The following is a 25,360-nucleotide window of genomic DNA, read 5'->3' on the forward strand; positions in this document are numbered from 1 at the left end:
GGCATTGCTTCCACTTGTGCCAGTCTCCTCACCTTAATCTTTCCTATCTGGCCTCCCTTGATCAACTCTTGTTTTAATACAGTAATAATAATATTGTTTTTAAGTTCCACTAACTGCTTTCTAGACGGCTTTCGGAGACGCCGAGGTGCCGGAATTTTGTCCCAGGGAAGTTCTTTTACATGCCATTAAATCTACCGACACAAGGTTGACGTATTTGAGCACCTTCAAATGCCACTGAACTGAGCCAGGATCGAACCTGCCAATTTGGGGTCAGAACGCCAGCGCCTCAACCATCTTAGCCACTCACCCCGTGGCGCAACAGCCCTGAAGGACCTTGGCCTACCAAGCGACCGCTACTCAGCCCGAAAGCCTACATACGTATCTTTATTTCCACCATAGTGCATACCATCGGTTAGGTAATAAAGATAACAAGCCACTACTTCCCCCTATGTCTAAATTTACACTATTAAATCTACTCTGTAGCATCCCACACATGCGCGGATATCCAGCACCACATGTAAGATGCTACCTTAACTACAGCCTACACTAACATCCTAACTAGGTATTCTATTGACTAAAACTAAATTAAAAGAACTGTCTGGTTGTGATATCTCCCCTGTTAAGGAAAACGGAAGCCTACAGAGTATGAAGTGCCGTGTGGTCAGCATGACGAGTTCTCTCGGCCGTTATTCTTTGCTTTCTAGTCCGGGGTCGCTATCTCACCGTCAGAATTGTAATCAGGTAGGCTGAGTGGATCTCTAACCCGCCCTCAGAATCAAGTAAAAATCCCTGATCTGGCCGGGAATCGAACGCAGGGTCTCCAGGTCAGAGGCAGGCAGACTACCCCTACACTGCTAGGCTTGCTTCTGAGCCACTCCGTCCGGCATTATTATTATTATTATTATTATTATTATTATTAATAATAATAATAATAATAATAATAATAATAATAATAATAATAATAATAATAATGGTTGCACATCACACTAACTACTTTTGCTGTTTTCGGAAACGTAAGGTGCCGGAATTTAGTCTTGCAGGAATTCTCTTACGTGCTGGTAGATCTACCGACACAGGGCTGATGTATTTGAGCACCTTCAAATTCCACCGGACTGAGCCAACATTAAACCTGCCAACTTGAGCTCGGAAAGCGGGCGCCTTAACCGTCTGAGGCACTCAGCCCGGCAACTCTTGTTCTTTTCCGACCCCGACGGTATTGGGTTTGTGAGGCCTGGGGATTCTTTCATTTTCATGCCCTTCATGGTCCTTCCCTTGTTTTGCCGAAACTTTAATTTTTCGAAGGAAAAGTGCTAAGAGAGAATGGTTGCCCAGTTGTACTTAATCTTAAAACAATAATCACCAGCATTTGTTCCCTAGAAACCAGTGACTTACCCGTAGAATCCACAATGTTTCTCTTGTCACAATTTAATTCAAACAGCGTAACTTCCCTAAAAGCTAGTGGTTTCTCCCTGCAGTCCTTGTTTGCTATACTACCATCTTTCTGTTAATAATTCCTTTTACATTGTTTTTATTTCCTTTGTTATAGGTTGATCCAAACAGCGTGACGGAGTATTCAGCCCTTGTGAACTTCGAAGTTCCGAAAGGTGGTGAACCTGGCACTATGTACTATTTCTGTGTTCGAGAGAATAACAACTTCACAACGACTCCGTGGGAACATCAGGGCAGTGAGCCGTGGTTGGGTATCCGCTCGTACGTGAAGCTGTTGCCCATTTGGTTGTCCATAATCATCATCATAGTGTGCCTGATGTTTTCGGCGCTTTTCTCTGGACTTAACCTAGGCCTCATGTCCCTGGATCAAACGGACTTGAAGATTGTGGCCAACACAGGCTCTGAACAAGAGAGGCGGTATGCACAGGTGATCATGCCTGTGCGAAAGATGGGCAACTACTTGCTGTGTAGTATTCTGTTGGGCAACGTGCTCGTCAACTCTTCCCTCACTATACTCATGGACGATCTCACTTCTGGCCTCGTAGCTGTCATTGGATCCACCATGGCTATCGTTATATTCGGAGAAATTACACCTCAAGCAATCTGCTCCCGCCACGGTCTGGCTGTGGGCGCCAGGACCATTTGTATCACCAAGCTGGTGATGCTCATCACTTTCCCACTGGCGTATCCTATCAGCAAGCTCCTCGATAGGCTCCTGGGAGTTGAATTGGGCAACGTCTACAATCGTGAACGCCTCAAAGAACTCGTCAAGGTGAGTACAGCATGTTCATGTTTTTTTTTTTTTTAAATATAAATATTCGTATGGCTGGGAGTCATCCGAAAATATTTGTGTAACATAATGTGACGCGACAAAATGTGTGACGGAAGTGTAACCATAGCAACCGTGCAGGCTTTGATGTAAGGTTTGGTCAGACAGTGTTACCTAGCAACCGTGCAGGCTATGTCTTACGGTTAGTTGCCATCTGAAATTAGCAGCCGTTGATGATGTCCATGACCGGCAGACATGTTTTTATGATCATTTGATTTTCGCAAAGCGAAAAGTGTTTTTTATCTTTACATGGCAGGCGAGACTTTTATTGAACTAGCCACGATTTGAGCCTACTCCTGTATCTTCCCACTGTTCAGAGTGCACGAAAAATGTCGTGATAAGGGGTATCAGAAAAATTAGTTATACCGAGCGAGTTGGCTGTGTGGTACGGTCCACATAGCTATAAGCTTGAATTCGATATATGATGGGTTCAAATCCCTGAATATGGTTTTCTTTGGTTTCCTATTTTCACACCAGGTAAATACTGGGGCTGCTTCCTACACAGTCCTAGACCTTTCTGGTACTGTCGTCGCCGAAAACCTCTCTTAGTTAGTACGACGTTAAGCCACCATCCACTTCTTAAAATGGGAATAGCTGCCAACATTGTAATTTATAATTCATAAGTTCATCCAGAGTCATTTTTTTTGCTAGGAACTTAACGTCGCACCGACACAGATAGGTCTTATGGCGACGATGGGATAGAAAAGGCCTAGGAGTTTGAAGGAAGCGGCCGTGGCCTTAATTAAGGTAAAGCCCTAGCATTTGCGTGGTGTGAAAATGGGAAACCACGGAAAACCATCTTCAGGGCTGCCGACAGTGGGATTCGAACCCACCATCCACCGGATGCAAGCTCACAGCCGCGCGCCTCTAACCGCATGGCCAACTCGCCCGGTCATCTAGAGTAAACTGGTGGGAAGTAATCAATGCATGTTTTAACGTCTAACACAGTATAGTGAGAAAACTGCAATACTAACACACATACATCAAAAGAAAGGTCTCAATCTCAGGATTATTATAAAAATATTATTTATTACGTGGAATTTTTTATTTGGGTAAAATAAGTAATTCATTCGAGTAATGCGATGCTTAGGTGGTTGCATTTAACTGTATTCGCCGGTAGATGGCTCTATGAAAGTTGTCTCCGTTGATCTTTGTATGCCATCCCGATAGAGGGCTCTGTGAACGTTGTCTGTTCAGATCTTGTTATTGTAAGTCAATTCGCAATAAGTTTGGTTTGCACGTTCCAGTAACAGATTTTCACTTTCATAATTATAGTAAATAGAACAGCTCGGAAACAGAAGCAGACGTTCTGCGAAAATCGGTCGTAATTATTGATGAAGATTCGATGATTCCTGCATTAGCAGTATATTGCATTGATTGCCTACCAAAGGGCATTATGAGGTGTGAAAACAAATGGGTGTCAAAATTGTCATATTTGGGGGAGATTTTCGCCAAGTTCTTCCCGTGGTATATAAAGGTGGAAAAGGTCAGATAATTGAGGCATGTATCCAGAATGTTCACGTATGGCCAAAAATTAAAGTACTGCACTTGAAAACAAACATGCGTGCAAAGACTTTCCGGTAAAGAATTCGCGCCATGGCTACTACAGTCAGGAAATAATGAAATTAAAAGTGAAATGCGAAATTACATAATAAGAGTCCCAATGGCTTCATAAGCAACGATTCGTTGGTAAGTCACGTTTGCGGCATTTTTATGGACTTTAATTCTTCAACTTACTATAGCAGAGCAGTTTTAAGTCCCTTCAGTGATGATTGTAACAGCATAAATAATGAAGACGTTCTTTCACGTAATCATAGGAAGCTTTAAGGAATGCAAGAGTGTCGACACTTCGTGTTGTCAGATGATGATGATGATGATGACACAGATTTCGTAAACAGCATACCCATAGAATTCCTACAATCCAGTATGTCGTCTGGAATGCCTCCGCATGTATTAAAATTGAAAGTTTGTGCAATTGTAATGCTTATGAAAATGTGCACGTGGCCTTTGGTTTAACACACGGGAGTGCGTGTAATAGAAAAGTGTATGACATAAATATAAAATTAGAAGTCATTACATGTACTTCCAAGAATCAGGTAATTTATCTACCTAGGATCGATTTGGTGTCTGCTGACTGTAACCTGCCTTTCAAGTTTAAAAAGAGACAGTTTCCGATACGCCTTGCTTTTGCAATGACCATTAACAAAGCACAAGGTCAAAGTTTAATTTAGTGCGTTTTTTTTTTTTTTGTAATCGAATAATTTTGAATCTGAGAAAGTGAGATAACTATACAGGGTGTTTGGAAGATAGGTACAAGTATCCTTACGCAAGGTAGGAGTGAATGTCCACAGTTCGTAAAATATTTTTTTAAATTTTATTTTTAAGTTTAGCGAATGATTTGTCTTTGGGATTAACATGAAGTAAAGTGCAATGTTTGTGAGGTGGGTAGAAGCTTCCTTTGCCCCTCGGCTTATACCACCCGTCGTACCATACTTCAGGCAGTATATGCGTGATGTGCAAGATTCTAAATGCATCACTGCACTGCAGCTGTACCCATTGCTACACTGCTGCTTCAGGACGTATTCTGCATGCGTAATTTGTAAGATGTGGTTGAGTGCACTTCAAATGTACACATCACTTCACTGCAGCTTGAGGACGTATTCTGAGTGCGTAATGTGCAAGAAACAATTCCAAATACATCGCTGCACTGGTTGCTTCGGGTAGTAAGTTGTGTGAAAACGTTCTACGTACAAGAAGCGAACGCCTTCACACTGGGAAATATTGTAATTTATGTTAACAAAGCTCTTAGCTGTTCATCATTAAATACTACCTGAGCTACAAACATCACATTTCAGCTTCAACTTTTTTTTGAAATAGGACATTATTTTGACGTATATATTCAGCGCTCTACCAATAACCAACAGAAAAAAATACTTATCTCACAAACACTCAGTGTACCGGTATCGTTTTAGATTTCAGTTTTTTTTTAAGGATGGTCAGATGCAGGGTGGTGTGTGTGTGTGTGTGTGTTTGTTTTGAACTCTGGAATTTCTCTTATATAGGCTACAGCCTGGAAACAAAACGATGTATTACACCAGAAACATAGAATTAAACGTTATTTTTAGTATAGGTATACGAATTATTTAAAAAAAATATATTCATATTTGTTGTGCAATTATTATATCGATTTAATTCGTAGGTGGAACATTGGGCCTCAGTTATTATGTCAGGCCTTTGAGTATTATAAATGTTGTTGGTAGTATCTAAATATCAAGCTTGTATATTTCCAAATTATTTCACTTATTTCGCATAGCCTTTAATAATTTATAGATTTCCAACCGTCTCTGAAACAGTTTTATAGTCACTTTTTCCTCAATTCTGCACCTTTTAGAAATGCAAATAATCTGAATCCATTCCTGGAATGCCTTAAGCAATGGGTATCTAAAAAGCTAAGCATTTTGCGAAATTTCTCCCCGATAATTTCATAAAACGTGATGCTTCTGCTATATATCTGCACAGATTGTTGGATGCGAACATGGCGTGGTGAGACGACCTTATTATATCAAGTGATCCTGTTTGGACACAAATATGTATTTGAGCTTGGGGTCATCCGAAAATTTGGGTAACGAAATAAAGTCATGTAAAAAACAACACAGTGTGACGCGATGTTACCTTGCAACAGTACTGCTCAGGCCATGGATCTGTACAACGGGATCTGCACACATGTCATGGCCATCCTTCAATACTTCACATCACAGCAACCACGGTTGCAAGGTAACATCGCGTCATACATTTTATTGAAAGACATATTTATGATCATTTGATTTTTCCAAAGCGAAATTTAATAACGTTTTGAATTAAACACTTAACGAATGAGCGCAACCTCTTTGCTTGTCCTCGAAGTAAACATGTACGATGTGATCAATGATAATATTAAAACGACAATTTATCGAACATAAAATTAATCAGTCAAAATGAGTTGTGATAATGCATATATCTATATGCAAAAATCTGCAGTTAAAAAGAAAGAATTACGTTAATCGCTTCAGTAGAAACCGCAGGCAGATTGTCCTAATAAATAGCATTGTGTTTTAAGTGCTAAATACCATTTTGACATCTAACGCGTTCAGGGCGTGGAGATCTTTTAACACTTGTTGTAAAGATATATACACACGTCTGTCGATCCTCAACATAAATTTATGGAAAGTCTGAGATAGCTTTCACCAACATATAATGCTAGGCCGCCACAAGTGCTACCATACTTAATGCGCAAGCACTCTCCACAATCATCCACTTTCCACGAACATAACAAGACTACGCTCCACGAACGTTTAAAGTCCAGTCCATTGCAGCCGTGTCACTCCAGTACCGTGTATCAGCACCACTTCCTTCCCGTACAGTGTGTCAGTTGTCGTTCCTTCATACAGTGTTACTGGTTGTAGTTATCTTCTTTCTCGTTCCTTTACAATCACCTCTACAATCACCCTTACAATGTCCCAGGTTGCCGCCGTATGATCAACCTTTATAGACATCAACATCCCCCTCCTCTCAGATGATACGTCTGGATTGGTGCTTGCCAGCCTATCATGAGTGATCTCTAGTCAAGACCAAGCCCTGAACTACTTCTTCCTCCCAAGACAATAACAAACTCTGGGGTATATTCCATGAATCATCGAATTTCCCTGGTACAACAACAAGCTCATCTCATCAGGCTGGGATATATACATGACTCATGAATTTCCCGACACAAGTACATCACAACAACCACTGGAGTAGCCATATGACTCATTCAAATTACCAGAGTTATTAAAGCAATGTTTTCCCACTCGTGCAAAACAAATTACTCATACCTATATATGTGGATATCTTCCAGCTTACCAATATAAATGGCAAAATATATAAATGAAATAATAATAAATCGAATACTGACAATAATATCTCTTAACTTCTACATATAATTCGGGGGTGTGATATATGTACTATCACACGTTCGAATATGGGAAATATTAAAGCTTGCTCTAAAATGAAATAAAAATATAAAAAGCATTTGTTGGCAGTCTTCTCCATTATGAAATTGGCCTACAACCGATTGTAGAACATATTGTTAATATTAGTAAGACAGTAAGAGCAGCAAAACAGCTCAGCTGTCCAGCAGATGTGAAAATGTCGTGCATCGTGGATTTTACACTTTGAGACATACCTTAACATTAACAAACCTACCCCATCCTACTCCCATTCCCGAGCCAGAATGCTGCTCCGTTTTCTGAAATAAAGTTTATTGGCATGTGTGACTGGGTACTGATCCATCAGTTTGTGTTTTGGTTTCTTTGTGGAACATTCGTCTTCACTAGTTCTTCGTATTCTTATTCTTCTTTCGATTTGACAGACTTTGCACCACGTTAATTCGAATTCAGCTTCATCTGTTTGTGGGTTTTAATCCTCGTCCAGTTCTCCTTCATTCTTTAATTCTGCAATCTCCTTCTTTCTTCTGCCCATGGCGCTTGGGTTCAGGATCTAACTTTTTCTAGAAATCCCTTTGTGGCCTTGATCCTCGACTTGTAAGCATCGCTGTTGCTGATTTCCGTTCCATGTGTTCCCATTTCTTTCAGGTCCTTCTTCACCTCACGATACCAGAGCACCGCAGTTTTCCTGATCTCAAAAAATCTTATCTGATTGGTCAGTCTTCCCGGGTTCATTCTGTAGATATGTCCGAATAACATGGCTCTCCTCTTCCGGATGGTACCTGAGATCTTTTCCATCTTGAGATATAATTCTTGGTTTCCTTTCTCTCTGTATGACCCATCTTCTGTTCTTTGGGGTCCCAGTATCTTCCTCCGAATCTTTCTCTCCACTAGTTCCAACTTCTTGACCAATCCTTTTTTTATCAGGTTCAAACTTTCAGCTGCATATAAAGCCTCCGGGCGGATCACTGTCTGGTAATGTCACCAATATTATTATTATTATTATTATTATTATTATTATTATTATTATTAAGCTTTATTCTGTCGCTTGGCATCAATCGATATACGTTAGGTATCACAAAGTTCTACATTTCTTTGCAGGAAGTTGCGTATCGACTCGCGAAAATTCTGAAAAATTGTACGCAACTAAGTCGTCATGGCTCTCCTCTTCCGCATGGTACCTGAGATCTTTTCCATCTTGAGATATAATTCTTGGTTTCCTTTCTCTCTGTATGACCCATCTTCTGTTCTTTGGGGTCCCAGTATCTTCCTCCGAATCTTTCTCTCCACTAGTTCCAACTTCTTGACCAATCCTTTTTTTATCAGGTTCAAACTTTCAGCTGCATATAAAGCCCCCGGGCGGATCACTGTCTGGTAATGTCACCAATATTATTATTATTATTATTATTATTATTATTATTAAGCTTTATTCTGTCGCTTGGCATCAATCGATATACGTTAGGTATCACAAAGTTCTACATTTCTTTGCAGGAAGTTGCGTATCGACTCGCGAAAATTCTGAAAAATTGTACGCAACTAAGTCGTCATAAAGTAGACCAACCAAAAGCTGGTGTAGATACGTTAGCTATGTTCAATCGCAACATTTTCTCAGCTATATTTTCATTGCTAGAAATTTTAGCCCTGCTACCTGTGTCGAAATTTACAAACGAACGGTTTTTTCAACGTTACGCCGTCTGAGAACATGTTTCCGTAATTCCACTGGAAATACTGTGATAAATGGTTTGGCACTCCTGAACATACTTAGAAATTACGCTCCAAAATCAATAGGTGTGTTGAACTAGTGAAGAAATCAAGAACAGTCGCCCGTTGGACATTTCGTTGTGATTCCCCATGTTGGGGCCAAAAGTGTGTACCTGTACATAGTGTATATGTCGCAGTATAATTTTAACTTCGGCCTTTTGTAAACGATGTTGGTGTTCTTCTCTCCTCATTATATCGGAACATATTTTAACTTAGCTCCACGCATTACCTGAATTGCCGAGTTATTTTCTCAACAAGAGCATGCAGCATGCCCAGAAAACCTTTAATATAATAAAGGTATTTCGTCATCCTCATCACCATCACTATGAGGATGAACAGCCGATGTACATGTAGCTTTATTCGTATTTGAGACATCGTTAAACTTATTGTCAAGAAGTTAACCCTCACGGAGTCGCGCACTCATTTGAAACGTTAGTAGTCGCGCGGGGTGTTGACAACACCCCCAATTATCATTTCACAGTACAACCTACATAAAGACTTTTTTCCAAAAATGTATTTGATTATGTGTAATATAGATTTACAAACGAGACTAGCATATGAACATCATAAAATGCGAAATATTCTCCTATAAAAATCCAAGCATACAAAAATATTGAAATTATTACTCAATTTCTGCATTTCAGTACAAAACAAATGAATACAAGAATATTTTTGAATTACACTCATTGTTTCTGTTATCAGATTGAAGTAAAGACATGTAAGAAAACATTCAACATAACACAAGGTCAGAAACTTAGTCTGTATCACTTTGTGGTTCACCTGAATCTTGGTAAAATTTTCCACACACATTCCTCATTCGTGTCACACACATCACTCTACAACAGCGATTACAGTACGAGTTAGTCTTTACAACTTTGTTTCTAGGCCATACTGTGCACCGTGACTGTTTCGGAGCTCGTTCTCGGACGTTTGTCGTCTTACTTGATGTCCAGAGCGACAAACACCTGCTAATATCAGAATACCAATCACACACTTTATTTCTGATTCATCGGTGTGCTTAGCATTGCGATCTTTCGTATAATTTCCGGCAATAGTATCTATGTAAATGTTTGTACAGTTAGTAATAGATCTGATCATTACATCATTCACGAATAGCGAAAAGCACCCAAGCACTGACTTAGCACTTTTAGCACCGACCTTGACACCAGGGAGATGTAGTACTATGTTTTGTTGACGCGTCCTAACGTTCCTTGGAGGGTATCTGTCTTCCACTTAGTCTGTTTATCTTTAAACAAGTACCGATTTCCTCCTTCATGGTGAACTGAAACATTATCACTCTGTCCGTCACTATCAGCCTCTGTATCACTCTTGGATAAGTTCGCTGTCTTTTGGATCTGACTAATCGGAATTTTCTTCACTACTTTCATCTTCTTCTAAAAGTTCGCGTATTCTAGCCTCCTGTCGTTCATAGCAACACATTTTCACAGAAAATGAGACTTTCACCACTCAAGCGAGAACTGAGTACGGAGCTGGAAATGTTGCGGGGGTATGACGACACCCCACGTGTGAAGAAAGAGCGCTAACGCCTTTCACAGCAATTCTAATTATAAGCACTCGCTCAACACTCTATGGTCAAGGTCACTAAGAGATTACAGCAAGCTAAATGAACTCGATCACAAGATTTAGCCTAAAAAATGAACGTGGGCTGTTGCCAACACCCCACGCGACTCTTTGAGTGTTAAAAATCACCGAACAAACTGACAAACTCACATTCCACTGAAACGTTATTTTTCACACTGTGGGCTATCGAAAACTTCCAGATTTAGTGGGAAACCACTAACGTTGGCAATCGTGGGCACACACTCGTAAGGAACCCGAATGTTTGGATGTAGCCGAGAAGAATTAATTTGTGAACCGGTACAAGACTGATGAAGTTTTTTAAGACATGTGTGCAAGATATTAACGGCTTTTTCCGCCCTTGATAACAACGCTGACTCATTTGCGAATGACGAAACTGTTGAGGTTAAAGACGATAGGTCATGGAACATTATGATGATTACTAAGTCAGTAGCACAGCTAAGCATTAGGAAATCTATGCTAAATCCTGTAGCAGGTGTGAAAAGTAGATTTATGTCCATAGCATGTCGTATTTCATATGTATACGTTCTTCAAGATAATGTGGAAAATGGAACTTGGAGTTATTTACGGCAATCAACTTTTACCAATATAAAAACATATCATCAGAAACCTTTTTAATGCATACAAAACAGTTAATTGCTTTCCAGATGACTACACTGCTTTATGTGGGCGATTCACGTACAACTATCAAGTGATTCTTTAATACTATCACGGGGCTGAATACTTCAGACTGGCCTTCTGAGCTCACCTTGGCAGGTTTGATCCTGTCTTAGTACGGTGGTATTTGAAGGTGCTAAAATAATGTCAGTCTCGTGTCGATAGATTTACTGCCACATAAAATAACTCCTGCGGGACAAAATTCCAGCACTTCGGTGTCTCCGAAAACCATAAGAAAATCGGGACGTATTATTATTATTATTATTATTGTTATTATTATTATTATTATTATTATTATTATTATTATTATTATTATTATTATTATTATTATTATTATTATTATTATATGTAGATTTTTTCGTGGGTGGTGTTGACTGTTTAAATGGCGAGTCCTGAGCGTAATAAGTTCATTTTAACATTATTTAAACCGAGCTCGATAGCTGCATTCGCTTAAGTGTGGCCAATATCCAGTATTCGGGAGATAGTGTGTTCGAGCCCTGAAGATGGTTTTTTGTGGTTTCCCATTTTCACACCAGGCGAATGCTGGGGCTGTACCTTAATTAAGGCCACGGCCGCTCCCTTCCCTCTCCTAGCTCTTGCCTGTCCCATCGTCGCCATAAGACCTATCTGTGTCGGTGCGACGTAAAGCAACTTGTGAAAAAACATTATTTAAATACAAAATTAAGAAATTGATCATACTCAGTATAAAATAAATTATTGTACGTTACAAGGGCGAAGGTATTTCACGTATTCGTTTCGAAATTCCGTTAGGCTCGGCCGTAAACATCTCAACTAATACTTTCGGCCCTTGTAAATAACTGTTAGGATATTCTGGTTGTTATCCCTGGTCTCTCTCGGTGCGACTCGTACTCCGACTTTCCTCCATTATACCTTAAATACCTATTTAATAGCTGGAGGGCATTTGCAGTGAGGAGCTACGGCCTTAGTTCAGAACGAACTCAGTGGTTAGAGCCAGGCATCTGGGCCATGTGAGGCGAATGGATAGCATAGGTTAGACAGGAGAATTAAAGTATTTGGGCATAAGAGGGTAAGAGAGGGAGAGCGAGGTGACGATGGTTACGTTCAAAGCAAGAAGCATGGAACTAAACAAGTCATTGAGCTAGTTGGATTTTGAGGATTAACCCGGCTATCCTTGCCTAGTTATTGAGGTACCGGTATCTCCACCTGTTTCTTCAGAATATGGCCTTTTCCAAAATGAAAATATCAATATTTCAAATAATTACATTGATAAAACGCTTAAAACCTGTTCGCAGCTGTGAGCTTGCATTCGGGAGACAGTAAGTTCGAGCCCGGCTGTCGGGAGCCCTGAAAAGGGTCTTTCGTGGTTTCCCATTTTCACACCAGGAATTAAGGCCACGGTCGCTTCCTTCGCACTCCTAGGCCTTCCCTCTCCCATCGTCGCCATAAGACCTATCTGTGTCGGTGCGACATAAAACAAATTGAAAAAAAATGAAAAGCTGTTCATCAAATTTTAGAAGTTTAACTAGATAAACTCATGATAAATGAATGAGTTTTGGCGAAAAACGTTTTGTTTTGTTTTCTCTTCTCCCGAAAAAAATTTGTCCGCTTGGAAATGAAAATGAAAATCCACAGCCTGTTTCCAGTCTTTCGACCGGGTCATCTAGCGGCGAGGATAGGAAATGTGTCGGCTGCCGAAGTCTGTCGCACTCCTTTAGTGCAATGATTAATGACTGACAGATGAAATGAAATGATATTGGAGAGTGTTGCTGGAATGAAATATGACAGGGAAAACCGGAGTACCCGGAGAAAAACCTGTCCGGCCTCCGCTTTGTCCAGCACAAATCTCACATGGAGTGACCGGGATTTGAACCACGGAACCCAGCGGTGAGAGGCCGGCGCGCTGCTGCCTGAGCCACGGAGGCTTTTGTCCGCTTGGAGATGGCCGATTTGAAACTAGGTGACTCATTGACATTACCATAAATGTATGTGTTTTACGGTGGCTTCCTGTGTAGGCATTGCTGTTACTAATGAAAGGATTTTAAGGTCCAGCATCTTTCCAAAAATATAGCTATTTTCATACAGATAGGTTATTATATGTATTTTTAGACATGAAATGAAGCGAAATAAACACAATTTGTTGCACTTTTTGTATTTTTTTGAGGGGATTACTACATGTCGCTATTCTATTTCATGCTTTAGCACTTTTATCTGCGTTTTTGTAAGATTAGACAGGATCTTTTTTCTCTGCTTCAATAGATTTTCTTGGGCGAAAATTTTGATAAAATCAAATGCTTCATATGTGCCCTAGACTCAACTTACACAGAAGTCATCAGACAGGCCCAACAATTACTCAACAAGAAAGATCTAGAGTTGGAACGTTTTTGCAGCGCATAGCTACAAGTATTTGCTTGATTGGGATTTAGAGTTGAGTGTTACGGAGAACTTTGAAGATTTGCTAAAGACATATTCGAATTAAACTTGAAGAATAATCCAGATGTGGAAACCTTTGCAATTTTGCCTGAATTCCCTTTACGAGTGCTGAAAAGATAGGCTTCATTGGTTTCTGTAGTTGTCGAGTGGAGTTTCTCTCAGTACATAAGAATCTACCGAGCTCAAAGCGCCGGCGATTTACTGTCGAAAACATTGAAATGTTGTGTGTAATCCAATATAACATGTTTAGTAATTATTTAACCCAGTAAATGGGATAAGGAAAGTTCATGTAACTGGTTTAAACTTTAATAACGTGATTTCATAAACACCTTTTTTGGCACCTTTCTGTATGTATTTTGAGAATTTTTTCCCCTTTACTGGCCACACTTTCCACCTTAAAATCCTTTCCCTAGCTGTGTATGACACACTCACTTTCATCGCTCGTCACTCAAGGTAACGGCGATGGCACCGCTAATGATTTTGTGTTAGGCCCGGACACATTTTTTTCGCTGCCACAGGATTTCGAATAGATTTTGTTAATTTTTTTGCTAGTGGTTTAACGGTGCAGTAACACATCGAAGGTTTTAGGCAACGCAAAGATAGGAAAAGGTTATGATTGTGAAGGAAGTGGCCGTGGCCTTAATGTACAACCCTAGCATTTGCCTGATGTGAACATGGTAAACTGTCTTCAGGGCTGCCGACGGTGGGATTCAAAGCCACCCTCTCCTGAATGCAAGCTCACAGCTACGCGACCCTAACCGCACGGTATATGTTTTTTATGATGGGCTGAATTCTGGCATAATATATTATGAAGTCCTACGTTTACTTACATTTTAAAGTCATTTGTTTACTTTTATCTGCTTGTCGTTGATTGTGTTAGCAAGCAAATTCATGCAGTAGTATCCGACTTTAATAAGCGACGCTAGTCCTCGCTCTTCTCGATAAGGGAACAAACTGGGTTGGGGATAAAATTAGATTCTGGCAGTCTTCAGGAAAATGTTTCACCATCACACGGCTAGATCGAACTGGCATCTGTGTAGGTACCCTGTCTTCCGTAGCACGGGGTAATAATACCGTACACAGTACATTCACACATAGCTCTCAACCGAACGTGACTATGCGAAGGACGGCGGTTCTGTCCTTCACTGAGCTGATAAGGATAGCCTCTACAGCAGTTTTAAGTTCACGCTTTTACGTGTGATGACTAGTTTCAGAAACGAAAGTCATTCATTTTTACTGGTATTATTGTCTCTTATTTTATAAACTGGGGGGGGGGGGGGCATTTCAGTTGGGTGGAAATGTAGTTGGTAGTTTGGCCTATGCTGATAACTTGGTTGTAATGGCCGACTTTGCTGAAAGCCTGCAATCTACAGGGTGACCCAAAAGTTCGTTAACTTTTGACGAGACAATACTTCACGGAGTATTGGAGCTAGATAGGTAATAATTGACACACATGATTGGCATGACATGGGGGTTTATTGACGCCAAAATAAAATACGCAAAATGACCATCAGATGGCGCTGGACAGCAACACATCAGTGGTGCCTCATAAGACCCGTGTACGGTATAAAAGGACCTGTCGTAAGAGAGGGCGTCAGATGCGCCTGCAATCGCGGCATGTTGACGTTACCAGAAAAGCACTGTTAGTGGAGTTTAATTTACTTTATTTTGATGTCAATAAAACTGCATATTATGCCAATCGTGTCTCAATTATTACCTCTCTGCCTCCAATATTCTGTGAAGTATTGCTTCGTCAAATGTTAACGAACGTTTGGGTCACCTGTATATATCTTGGATCTTGAAAACCGGAGCAAAGTACAGAAAACTTCCCTAAATCTGTTAAAATGTCAATAATGAACTTCAACAGTCATATAATTTATCACACTTGTTCGTAACACCACCCGTTCACAATCACTGACAAGGTTACTTGATGGACATAAGTGTTCACACAGCAGTAGAGGCATTTGACATATTCACAAATTGGCAATAGTAATTGCTTTTTTAAATAGATATTTAAGAGAAATATATTTCGTTTACAACTGTGTATTCAGTTACAGAATACACTAACTGTTTTTCTAAAAAATAAAATAAAGATATGTAGACCCAGTTTTGGGGTACTATGTCGTAAATTATTTTTCCAAAATATCCAAATAAACGTACTGGTCCATTGTTCCATCTATAAACACTAGTTCCCAACACCTGAAGCCGCCTTGCACCCCCCAACACCGTGTTTAACTGTAGCCCGGAGGTTGGCTGTTTCAAACTCTGTATTCATTTCCCTTTACACTGACATTCCTCCATCATGGCGTAAAATGTTAAATTTTTTCATCTGAAAAAAAACCCCAGTTTTTCCAGAAGTGTCATCCTTCACTATATACTGTCGAGCAAATGCCAATCTCTTCTTTTTGTTTACTGGACTGCTAAATGGCTTCCTCCTGGGACTTCGGGCAAGATATCCAGCTCTATGAAAAGTTTCTACGAATGGTCTTAGGATGTGTTTGTTTACCATGGTACTCCTGAAATTCTGCTGCAATTTCGGAAGATGATATTTTCAGAGTCTTTTGCACTGTCCTAATTACCACATTCTCTTCTCTCAGAGTGAGCTTACGGGGACGTCCACTTCTTGATTTATCAATGTTTTTAAAGTTTTGTACTTCTTAATGATACTGGACACTGTATATCTGCCTCGTTTAAATAATTTGTACAATTTCGGCGTGTGATTTGCCTTCTTCATGCAGAGTTACTATTATTTTAATGTCTTTAGTTGTACTTTCCTTCCTAACTTTCCTCATTCCGTCTTGAATCACTATATCCACTTCTAATCTAAACAAGGTTCGTAAATGTGTTCACTCCTCAATGTTCAAGTCAGAACTGATGTGTACTACTCTGTTTTGTGGATAGCTTTCATAGGTGTGTGTGTAGACTTCTATCCAGGCATACCACCACTGCCCGGCCTTATTTTCCTCATCTCTTCATGTATGATCAAGATCTTACTGTATGTATTTTAGCGTATGTATGCATAGTTTCAATTCACGATGGATCGAACAACGTACGCAGTTTGCTGCCGTGCCTCTCTTACTCTGACTAATGGGTCAATGGGCCTCTGTGTGAACACTTACGTCCGCCTATGTATATACCCATTTGATTTGATAGAATGTGAGGACGTTCTAGTAGAGCGAAAGATGTGTTCTATTACATGTATGTCAGTGTTTTAAATGTTATACTTCGTGTTTCGACAGGCTGCAGATCAGCACTAAAGTGCTGTCAGTTGTGAAGATACCGGCGACTTTAACGTTAATATCGCGCAAGATCACTTGTTACTAAACGTCATGCTTAACGAGTTCAACCTATCTTATATCGAAACTCCGACGACGACTCTAGATAGGCAGTGCTCTTATTTAACGTTCGCCCGAAATCTTGATAATTCATGTATGTCATTTGTATCATACTTTTCATATCACAGACCTATCGTCAAGAAAATCATAATGGAAAAATAATTTGTTTCACTGATTTCCCTTCCAATACTAACGACAGTATTTGTTTACACCGGACGAGTTGGCTGTGCGGTTAGGGGCGCGCAGCTGTGAGCTTGCATCCGGGAGATAGTGGGTTCGAACCCCACTGTCGACAACCGTGAGAATGGTTTTCCGTAGTTTCCCATTTTCACACCAGGCAAATGCTGGAGCTGTACCTTAATTAAGGTCAGGGCCGCTTCCTTCACACTCCTAGGCCTTTCCCATCCCATCGTCACCATCGTGCCAGTGTGCCACGTGTGATGTAAAAAAATGTGCAAAGTCAAACAGGTACCAGTATAAACTTCCGTTGTTTACCATACTTTTTCGATAGCTGCAACCACCTAAGTGCGGCCAGATTCCAGTATTCGGGAGATAGTAGGTTCGAAATCTAGTGCCGGCAGCCCTGAAGATGGTTTTCTGTGGTTTCCCATTTTCACACCAGGCAAATGCTGGGGCTGTATCTAAATTAAGGCCACGGCAGCTTCCTTCCCAATCCTAGTCCTTCCTATCCTTGCGTCGCCGAAAGTATAATCTTTAACCTGTCTGGCAATCGAACCAGGGGCCTACCGGTAAGAGGCGGGCTCGCTACCCCTAGACCGTTAAGCCGCGTATATAAAAACAAAGTGTGAGGCAAAGTGGGGAAATATTCAGATATAATTATTTTACGTATATATTTAGATAAAATAAATAGCCGTCGTTCACAATATAAATCTTTCTTAAGATAGGGTAGAGTGGGATAATTGAGATATAGGGTAAATTGATGGTATGAAACAATGTTTCAAATGTACCGTCTTCGAATAAACATTTTAATCTTTTTTTTTTGTTTTTTTGTTGTTGTTGTTGTTGTTGTTGTTGTTGTGAAACGTGTGTCACTGCAGTGCTTTGCTCTTTATTGCATGTTGTAATACGATGGTAATCCAGCAGAAATACATTTGGTGTTGCCAGTAGTTACCTGTATTATTTATAAACTAAACTACACTTAGTATCTGGTGGCCCAAGGTAAAAAGTCACGTTGTACCTTTCTTGTATTGCCTACTATCAGTCAATAATCATAATCGATCTGCAGTCAGGGCTGTCTCCTTGGTGGCAGATTCCCTATCAGTTGTTGACCTAGTTTTTTCTCTAATGATGTACAGTAGTTTCCACAATGATACAGTCTGATGAAAAATTCAAACAATTTATCTGCTTTATTGTAGATGAATGAGGAGTGCATAACTAGAAAACAATTTCATTTTATTAAAAAATAAAGAACTTACAGACATTTTAAAAAGTACGGCTAGATTCACCGGTCTCCACTACGACCTATTTACCCCAAGGACAGTAGAAATGGGAAGTGCAGGTAAATAGTCATACAGCACCAAATTACCCTGTGGTATGGTAATTTGGATATTTCCCACTACGTTTGAACATCCCCATCTACAAACGTCCATTATTGACATTGCTTCTAGTATGTGTACTTAACAAGTACCTTCCAATTAGTCGTATCTTGACTTCTTCAAAGTACAGTACTTAAAAATGCGAGCAATTTAGGTTTAGAAAAATATACCACAAAATTACCCCACTCTACCCTGTTCGAACATTATCTCTGATCTTATAATAAGTTTACCCTAACCAACCGTTTTGCATTCGTGAGCTAGACATAATCATACGGTGATAAGTAGGCTGGAAAGTTGACCTATAAATTGCCTAAAAAAGACCATAAAAGGACCTAAAAATATCTAAGATAGGACTTCAAAACTGGAAAAAAGGTCCTACAAATGCGATGCAAATTCATTCATAAATTTAGTTGTAATTACATATTTAATGAAGGTATATAATGTTTTAAGATGCAAACTTCTGATGGTATGCAATATACAGTGCAAATACTTCTTCTTTCAGATGCTATATATTTTTAGATTAACATGACTTAAAAAGGAATTCAGTGTTTGTAAAAAAATGGGCAGTACAAATGTAGTCGAAAGATGGTGAAGTTGCAAACAGAAGCGTTAAAACCTAAAACGGCTAAAAAAGGACCTATACGCAAAAAACACAGAAAAAGGCAAATAATCCATTTTCTGACCTACAATGATCCACACACTCGAGAAAAAAATAATGTTTCCTCAACTTCCGAGCCCTAGTGATAACACTCTTGAACTATAAGGTACCCTGTGTCCCTTCCTTCTTTGCATTGTTAATTAATGACTACCGCATTCTTGTGCACCGAATCTATCAGATACATTACATTACATTGCATTGCCTTGAGAAGAGAACTACTCCACTGGAACACATCTAGCGATAGCAGCTTGAACTGGAGCAGCCCGTAAAACATAGCATACAGTAAGTAACTCTCGTACCTTGCGTCAGGTTACTAGGTGTGGCCTTTTCACTTCAAATAAACTCGACAACGTTGAAACGCAACCACCTTAAAATAGGAATGACTCTATGTCACGACTATAGAATTACCGTATCAACATTAACGTTCACATCACAACGGAGGTGATTTACATTTTAGATTGCTCTCGTGTTTTGCCAGTATTGAAGCTGTCAGGAACAATCCAACATAATCTCACTTTAACATCACAATTGATATTTATTCAAAAAACCTATTGTTGTCAAAAACGATGCTCTAATGTAAACAGATAATTCATTAATATTGTCCCTTACAGAGCGTTACCACGAAAAGGGACTTTAGTGTTCACTAGCAGTACTCGCGACTCAGCCCGCATTATATTGAAAATTAGATGTCAATTTGAAAACTGATGGTCATAGTAGTGAACAATCCAAGAAAACTTACCTGTGGTCTACCTCTCTGTAACGTTTTTTCACTGTACTTAGCCTCTATATCAGATAGAGTATTAATTAATTCCCGAAACATTACTTGTACTTCAAGACAGTGTATTCTTTTTTAAGGGCCCGTGACATACGCGGTATGTCTAAAACGTTTGGCGAATGCTATCAAACCAAACAAAACATAAGATACAAACCGATTTCCTTTATTGCTCTCCAAAAGAATCGCCATCCGCTACAACACACGTTTGGCAACGTTTCTGAAAACTATTAGCAAAGGCCTCTTTAGGAATCTATCGCAGAACGGCTATCACACGATCTTCGATGGCTACCTCGTCGGTGATCAAAAGTGTTTTCACCGTGGTCTTTTGCAGGCGGCTCGTTTTTGGTAGGATGGAAACTTCTGGAGATTTCATTACCGTGTGTGAACAGGATTCATCCTTTCTGCGAACCATCGTCGCGGGAGTGGAGACCTGGTGCTACCAGTTCGATCCGGAATCCAAGAGAGAATCGGTGGAATGGCGTTCACCGACTTCCCCCGCGATAAAAAAAAAAAAAGGTCATGTACAAAGCCCATAGTCAAAACACTGTTGATCCCCGACATGACAACCATCGAAGATAGTGTGACAGCGACTCTGTGACCGATTCCTAAAGAGGCCTTTGTTGACGATTTTGAACGGCAACAAAGAAAATTTGTTGGTATATTCTGTTTTGTTTGTTTCCTGATAGCATTCACCGAACTTTTTAGACACACCACATACGTTTTCTTTGGCTTGCTTCACACTTTCTTTCGTTGCCCTCTGTATTTCGCCTTTAACAAAGTATCTTTCTCAGAGTAAAGAAAGCAGAACGATTATTGGACTTGCTCCACTAATGGATACTAGAGAGGAAACTGTTAGAGTTGCGAAGAAAATGCATATTTCTAGGAAATATAATTCTAAATCGTTGCTTTTTTGATACGACGGAAAGTGTACCCGCTGTTGAAGAACATTGTTTTCTATTGGAGAAATTATGACTGAAATGTGTTGAGCGGTTACCTTCATATGCAAACTGTATCTTTTTATAATATTAGTGTAGAGAAGTAAATTCTTCCAGTAACTCCTCAGTATTGTTTTGGAGATGATTGTTGCGCGGCACTGAAATCGTTTTCATTGCCCCAAGGTTGGCATAACAACTCTTAACGTAAGAACATAAAGCAAGGATTGTGTGCAGTCGACGAGTTACGGCAGGCATGTCAAGGTCACGAGCTGACTGACAGCTCTGCGTGCACGAGAAACAGCTGTTACGAGCACAAAGTCCAAGACGTTATCAAGTCTGCGAGGTGTACGTTACACGTTCATACTACGGTACTCCGTACAATACAGGTATATATCATTTCATATACAGGGTGTATCCATGATGATGATGCACATTTTCAGGGATGATGAAGGACGGCAAATGGATCAACTTGAGATAAGAACCATATTCCAGAAACGATAGTCAAAAGTAAAGCAAAATTCTACTAATTTAAGTCCGTTTACCCGCACAAGTTTCACAAGTTGTTCCATTTACAACAAATGTTCAAAATGGCGTCCCCCTGCGTCAATGCAGGCGTGGCATCCTCGCACAAAGTTCTGTCGTACCCGTTCGAATATCCCCGGTGTCGTTTGAACAGTGCCTCAGGCAGCGAGTATTCTTGCCAAGAGATCCTCTTCAGTCTCGACAGGTGTCTCCTACACAAGGCTTTTCACATGGTCCCAAAAGAAGAAATCAAGTGGGGGTGAGATCAGGTGAACGAGTGGGCCACGAAACAGGAAACAGGACTTCCATCATGTTGAAACCCCATCAGTAAGTGGGATGTACACGTGGGTAGTACATCTCTGAGCACCACTGAGTACACTGCTGCATTTAGGGGGGCGGGGAGAGGAAACAGACCTAATGCGTAAAGAAACTTTGATTATTAACTTTTTGACTCGGACGTTTCCAGACTACTGCTCCTTATCTCAAATTGATCCATTTACCGTCCTCCATCATCCCTGAACTTTTCTAACATCATCACGGATACACTCTGTATACCGAGCAAGTTGGCCGTGCGGTTTGGGGCGCGCAGCTGTGAGCTTGCATTCGGGGGATAGTGAATTCGAACCCCCACTGGCGGCAGCGCTGAAGATGTTTTTCCGTAGTTTCCCCATTTTCACTCCAGGTAAATGCTGGGACTGTACCTTAATTAAGGCGACGACCACTTCCTTCCCACTCCTAGCCTCTTTCTATCCCATAGTCGACATAAGACCTAACTATCGGTGCGAGTAAAGCAGATTGTACAGAAATGCTTTCATATAAGGACATAAATAATTGAATGTGTTCAACACGGCGTTTGCATAAAATGCGCGAAACAACATGCTTTGTAATCACCATGTACCAGGAAAATAAATAATTGCGGTTATGTAGACCAAAGGTATCCGCGAAATGTCACTGTAATATTTTGTTCCAAATGGAACATAATTGCTTTTACACCAATAAAGTGAAAAATCCGCGGTAAATTAAGAAATACCGCCGTTACTAGAGAAATATGTATACGTACTTACGGGCCGTAGACAGGACTCCTTTATGTTGTATTCCGCTGCTCCTGACGTCTTTTGTTTCTTGAGGTTCAGGGCTTGCACCGACGAATGGGAGTGCTATGTCTGTCAATTGTCATTATCTTTGTCCATATGACTAGCGCGGGCAGTGCAAACAGCAAAATAGCACGATCCCTGGACCAATAAATATATCATTTAATGAATGAGTTAGGGCACAAAACGAATGAGAAACATGAAGAAAACGACACCTAATTAATTCAGACAACTTCATTGAGCAAAGACATCACACACGATCTTTTTTTTTTTTGCTAGTTGCTTTACACAGATAGGTCTTATGGCGACGATGGGACAGGAAAGGGCTAGGAGTGGGAAGGAAGGGGCCGTGGCCTTAATTAAGGTACAGCCCCAGCATTTGCCTAGTGTGAAAATGGGAAACCACGGAAAACCATTTTCAGGGCTGCCGACAGTGGGGTTCGAACCTACTATCTCCCGAATACTGGATACTGGCCGCATTTAAGCGACTGCAGCTATCGAGCTCGGTACACACGAAAGTATTAGACAAACAAAATACATACGGAAGCGCTGCGACGTAGCAGAAAAAATAGTTGTAAGGTAGTAAAGTACCGGTATGTATCTATATTATTCTCTGCAAGTAAAATATTTCGTACAGTTTCTTAATCTACTCCAGATTTTACACTTTATTTGAGTAAAATGAATTATTATATTCCATTTGGGACAAATATTAGTGACATTTAGTGGATACATTTCGTCTACATAACCGCTCAACTCTCCTGTGAACAGCATAATGCCGAATACTATGCCGCTTCTATATCGCTTCTGTAGCAAAACGTCATGTTTTTATAAACTTAAACAAAGGGAAATACAACATTTAAGTTCTTCATGCCTTTTCAATTGTGAAATTACCAGCGTTTCGCCCCAGTGTAGCAGTGGTCTCCTCAGTTTTCAAGACGCTGGTGGCTAGTGTGCCGTTGAGACACCACTACAAACCACCTACCTCCTGTGTAGGACAATGCAGTGACGGTGCACTAGGGGAAGCATGTTTTTTCACTTGTATAATTGCCTGCCTTTGGCTTCTATATATTGTGATAGTACATATATCACACCCCCGAATTATATGCAGAAGTTAGAGATATTATTGTCAGTATTCGATTTATTATTATTATTATTATCATCAGTATTTCATTTGTATATTTTGCCTTTTTATATTTGTAAGCTGGAAGATATCCACATATGTAGGTATGAGTAATTTGTTTTGGACGAGTGGGAAAATATTGCTTTAATAACTCAGGTAATTTGGATGAGTCATGTGGCTACCCCAGTGTTTGTTGTGATGTACTTGTGTCGGGAAATTCATGAGTCATGTATATATCCCAGCCTGATGAGATGAGCTTGTTGTATTAGGGAAGTTCGTTGACTCATGTAATAAACCCCAGAGTTTGTTTATCTCTTGGGAGATAGAAGTTCAGATCATGTCTTGACAAGAGGTTCACTCATGATTGGCTGGCAAGCACCAATCCAGACGTATCATCTGAGAGGAGGGGGATGTTGATGTCTATAAAGGTTGATCATACGGCGGCAACCAGGAGATGGTAAAGGAACGAGAAGGAAGACAACTACTACAAGCAGTAATACGGTAAGAAGGAACGACAACTGACACTGTACGGGAAGGAAGTGGTGCTGATACACGGTACTGGAGTGACACGGCTGCAATGGACTGGACTTCAAACGTTCGTGGAGCGTAGTCTTGTTACGTTCGTGGAAAGTGGCCGATCAACAAATTGTGGAGGGCGTATGCATTAAGTGTCGTAGTACTTGTGGAGGTCTGGCATTATATGTTGGTGAAAGCTATCTCAGACTTTCCATAATTTATGTTGAGGATCGACAGACGTGTGTATATATCTTTACAACAAGTGTTAAAGTCTGTGAACACAGTATTACGAGGTACAGTATCTGTGTGATGTTAGAAGTGCTGATTATGAGAATTGGCAAGCAGTATTGATATAGAGACAGTGAAGGGTATTTATCTTCATACATGTACATTGTTCATCGGACTATCTACAAATGGTAGCTTAGTCCTCGCTTTCGGTTTCCCACGGTTTTCATTATTGTTGTTGTAAATACGGAGTCTTCCAGCAATATTTTGTGTGTATTATATGTATAATTTTGTGTGTTGATGAGGTGCTCATGCACGGATTTTGTTAAGAATATAGTTAGCTATTTTAGAATCAGTGTTATTGATGAACCTAGGTGCAGTTCCTACCTATTTAGTCGTTTTCAGGAGGTTAGGTAAGGCCTGCAGCAGATGTACCAGTACACAGCATTATGTACACACCCTGGGATATAAAGTTTATCATGCTCTAATTAAATTCGAGGGATCCATTCTGGTGAACTCTGGCGCCCATACTACGGACATTTCGATTATCTATTTTTATTAATTTATTTCAAGTATTTTATGAAGTTTTTGAATATTTTCATTTATGATATATTTTATATATATATTTATTCATGATTTTATTTATCAGTAATTATCGAAAGGTTACAATATGTATTCTTCTTCTTCTTCTTGCGTTACGGTCTATGTAGGACCACGGACAGCTCCTTCATGGATTGCATTTTCTTCTTCTCCTCCCAGAACCTCTTCATCCTTTCTCTTCTTCTCTCCCGCTCTTCTTCCGAGATATTCAGTATCCTCTTCTCTGGTCTACTCCACTGGTGACTCTCAATCCTTTTCCTATATCCATCCCTTTCATTGATCTCTGGCATATTAGTCGGTATGTACACTGACTGACAGAGCAAATGCAACACCAAGAAGGAGTGGTCAGAACTTTATGC

General features: G+C 40.1%; 1 protein-coding gene across 5 annotated transcripts in view; it reads left to right on the forward strand.

The window, feature by feature from the left end:
* The window catches only part of uex (metal transporter uex), a 485,844-nt gene that overhangs the window by 254,316 nt on the left and 206,168 nt on the right, over positions 1-25,360 (forward strand). For all 5 annotated transcript variants that reach the window (XM_067135790.2, XM_067135791.2, XM_067135793.2 and 2 more), the window contains exon 3: positions 1,547-2,221. In XM_067135790.2, coding sequence (XP_066991891.2) covers positions 1,547-2,221 — 675 coding nt within the window. The remainder of the gene's footprint in view (positions 1-1,546; positions 2,222-25,360) is intronic.

Source organism: Anabrus simplex, chromosome 1 (assembly GCF_040414725.1).
Source record: "Anabrus simplex isolate iqAnaSimp1 chromosome 1, ASM4041472v1, whole genome shotgun sequence".
NCBI classification, from domain to species: Eukaryota; Metazoa; Arthropoda; class Insecta; order Orthoptera; family Tettigoniidae; genus Anabrus; species Anabrus simplex.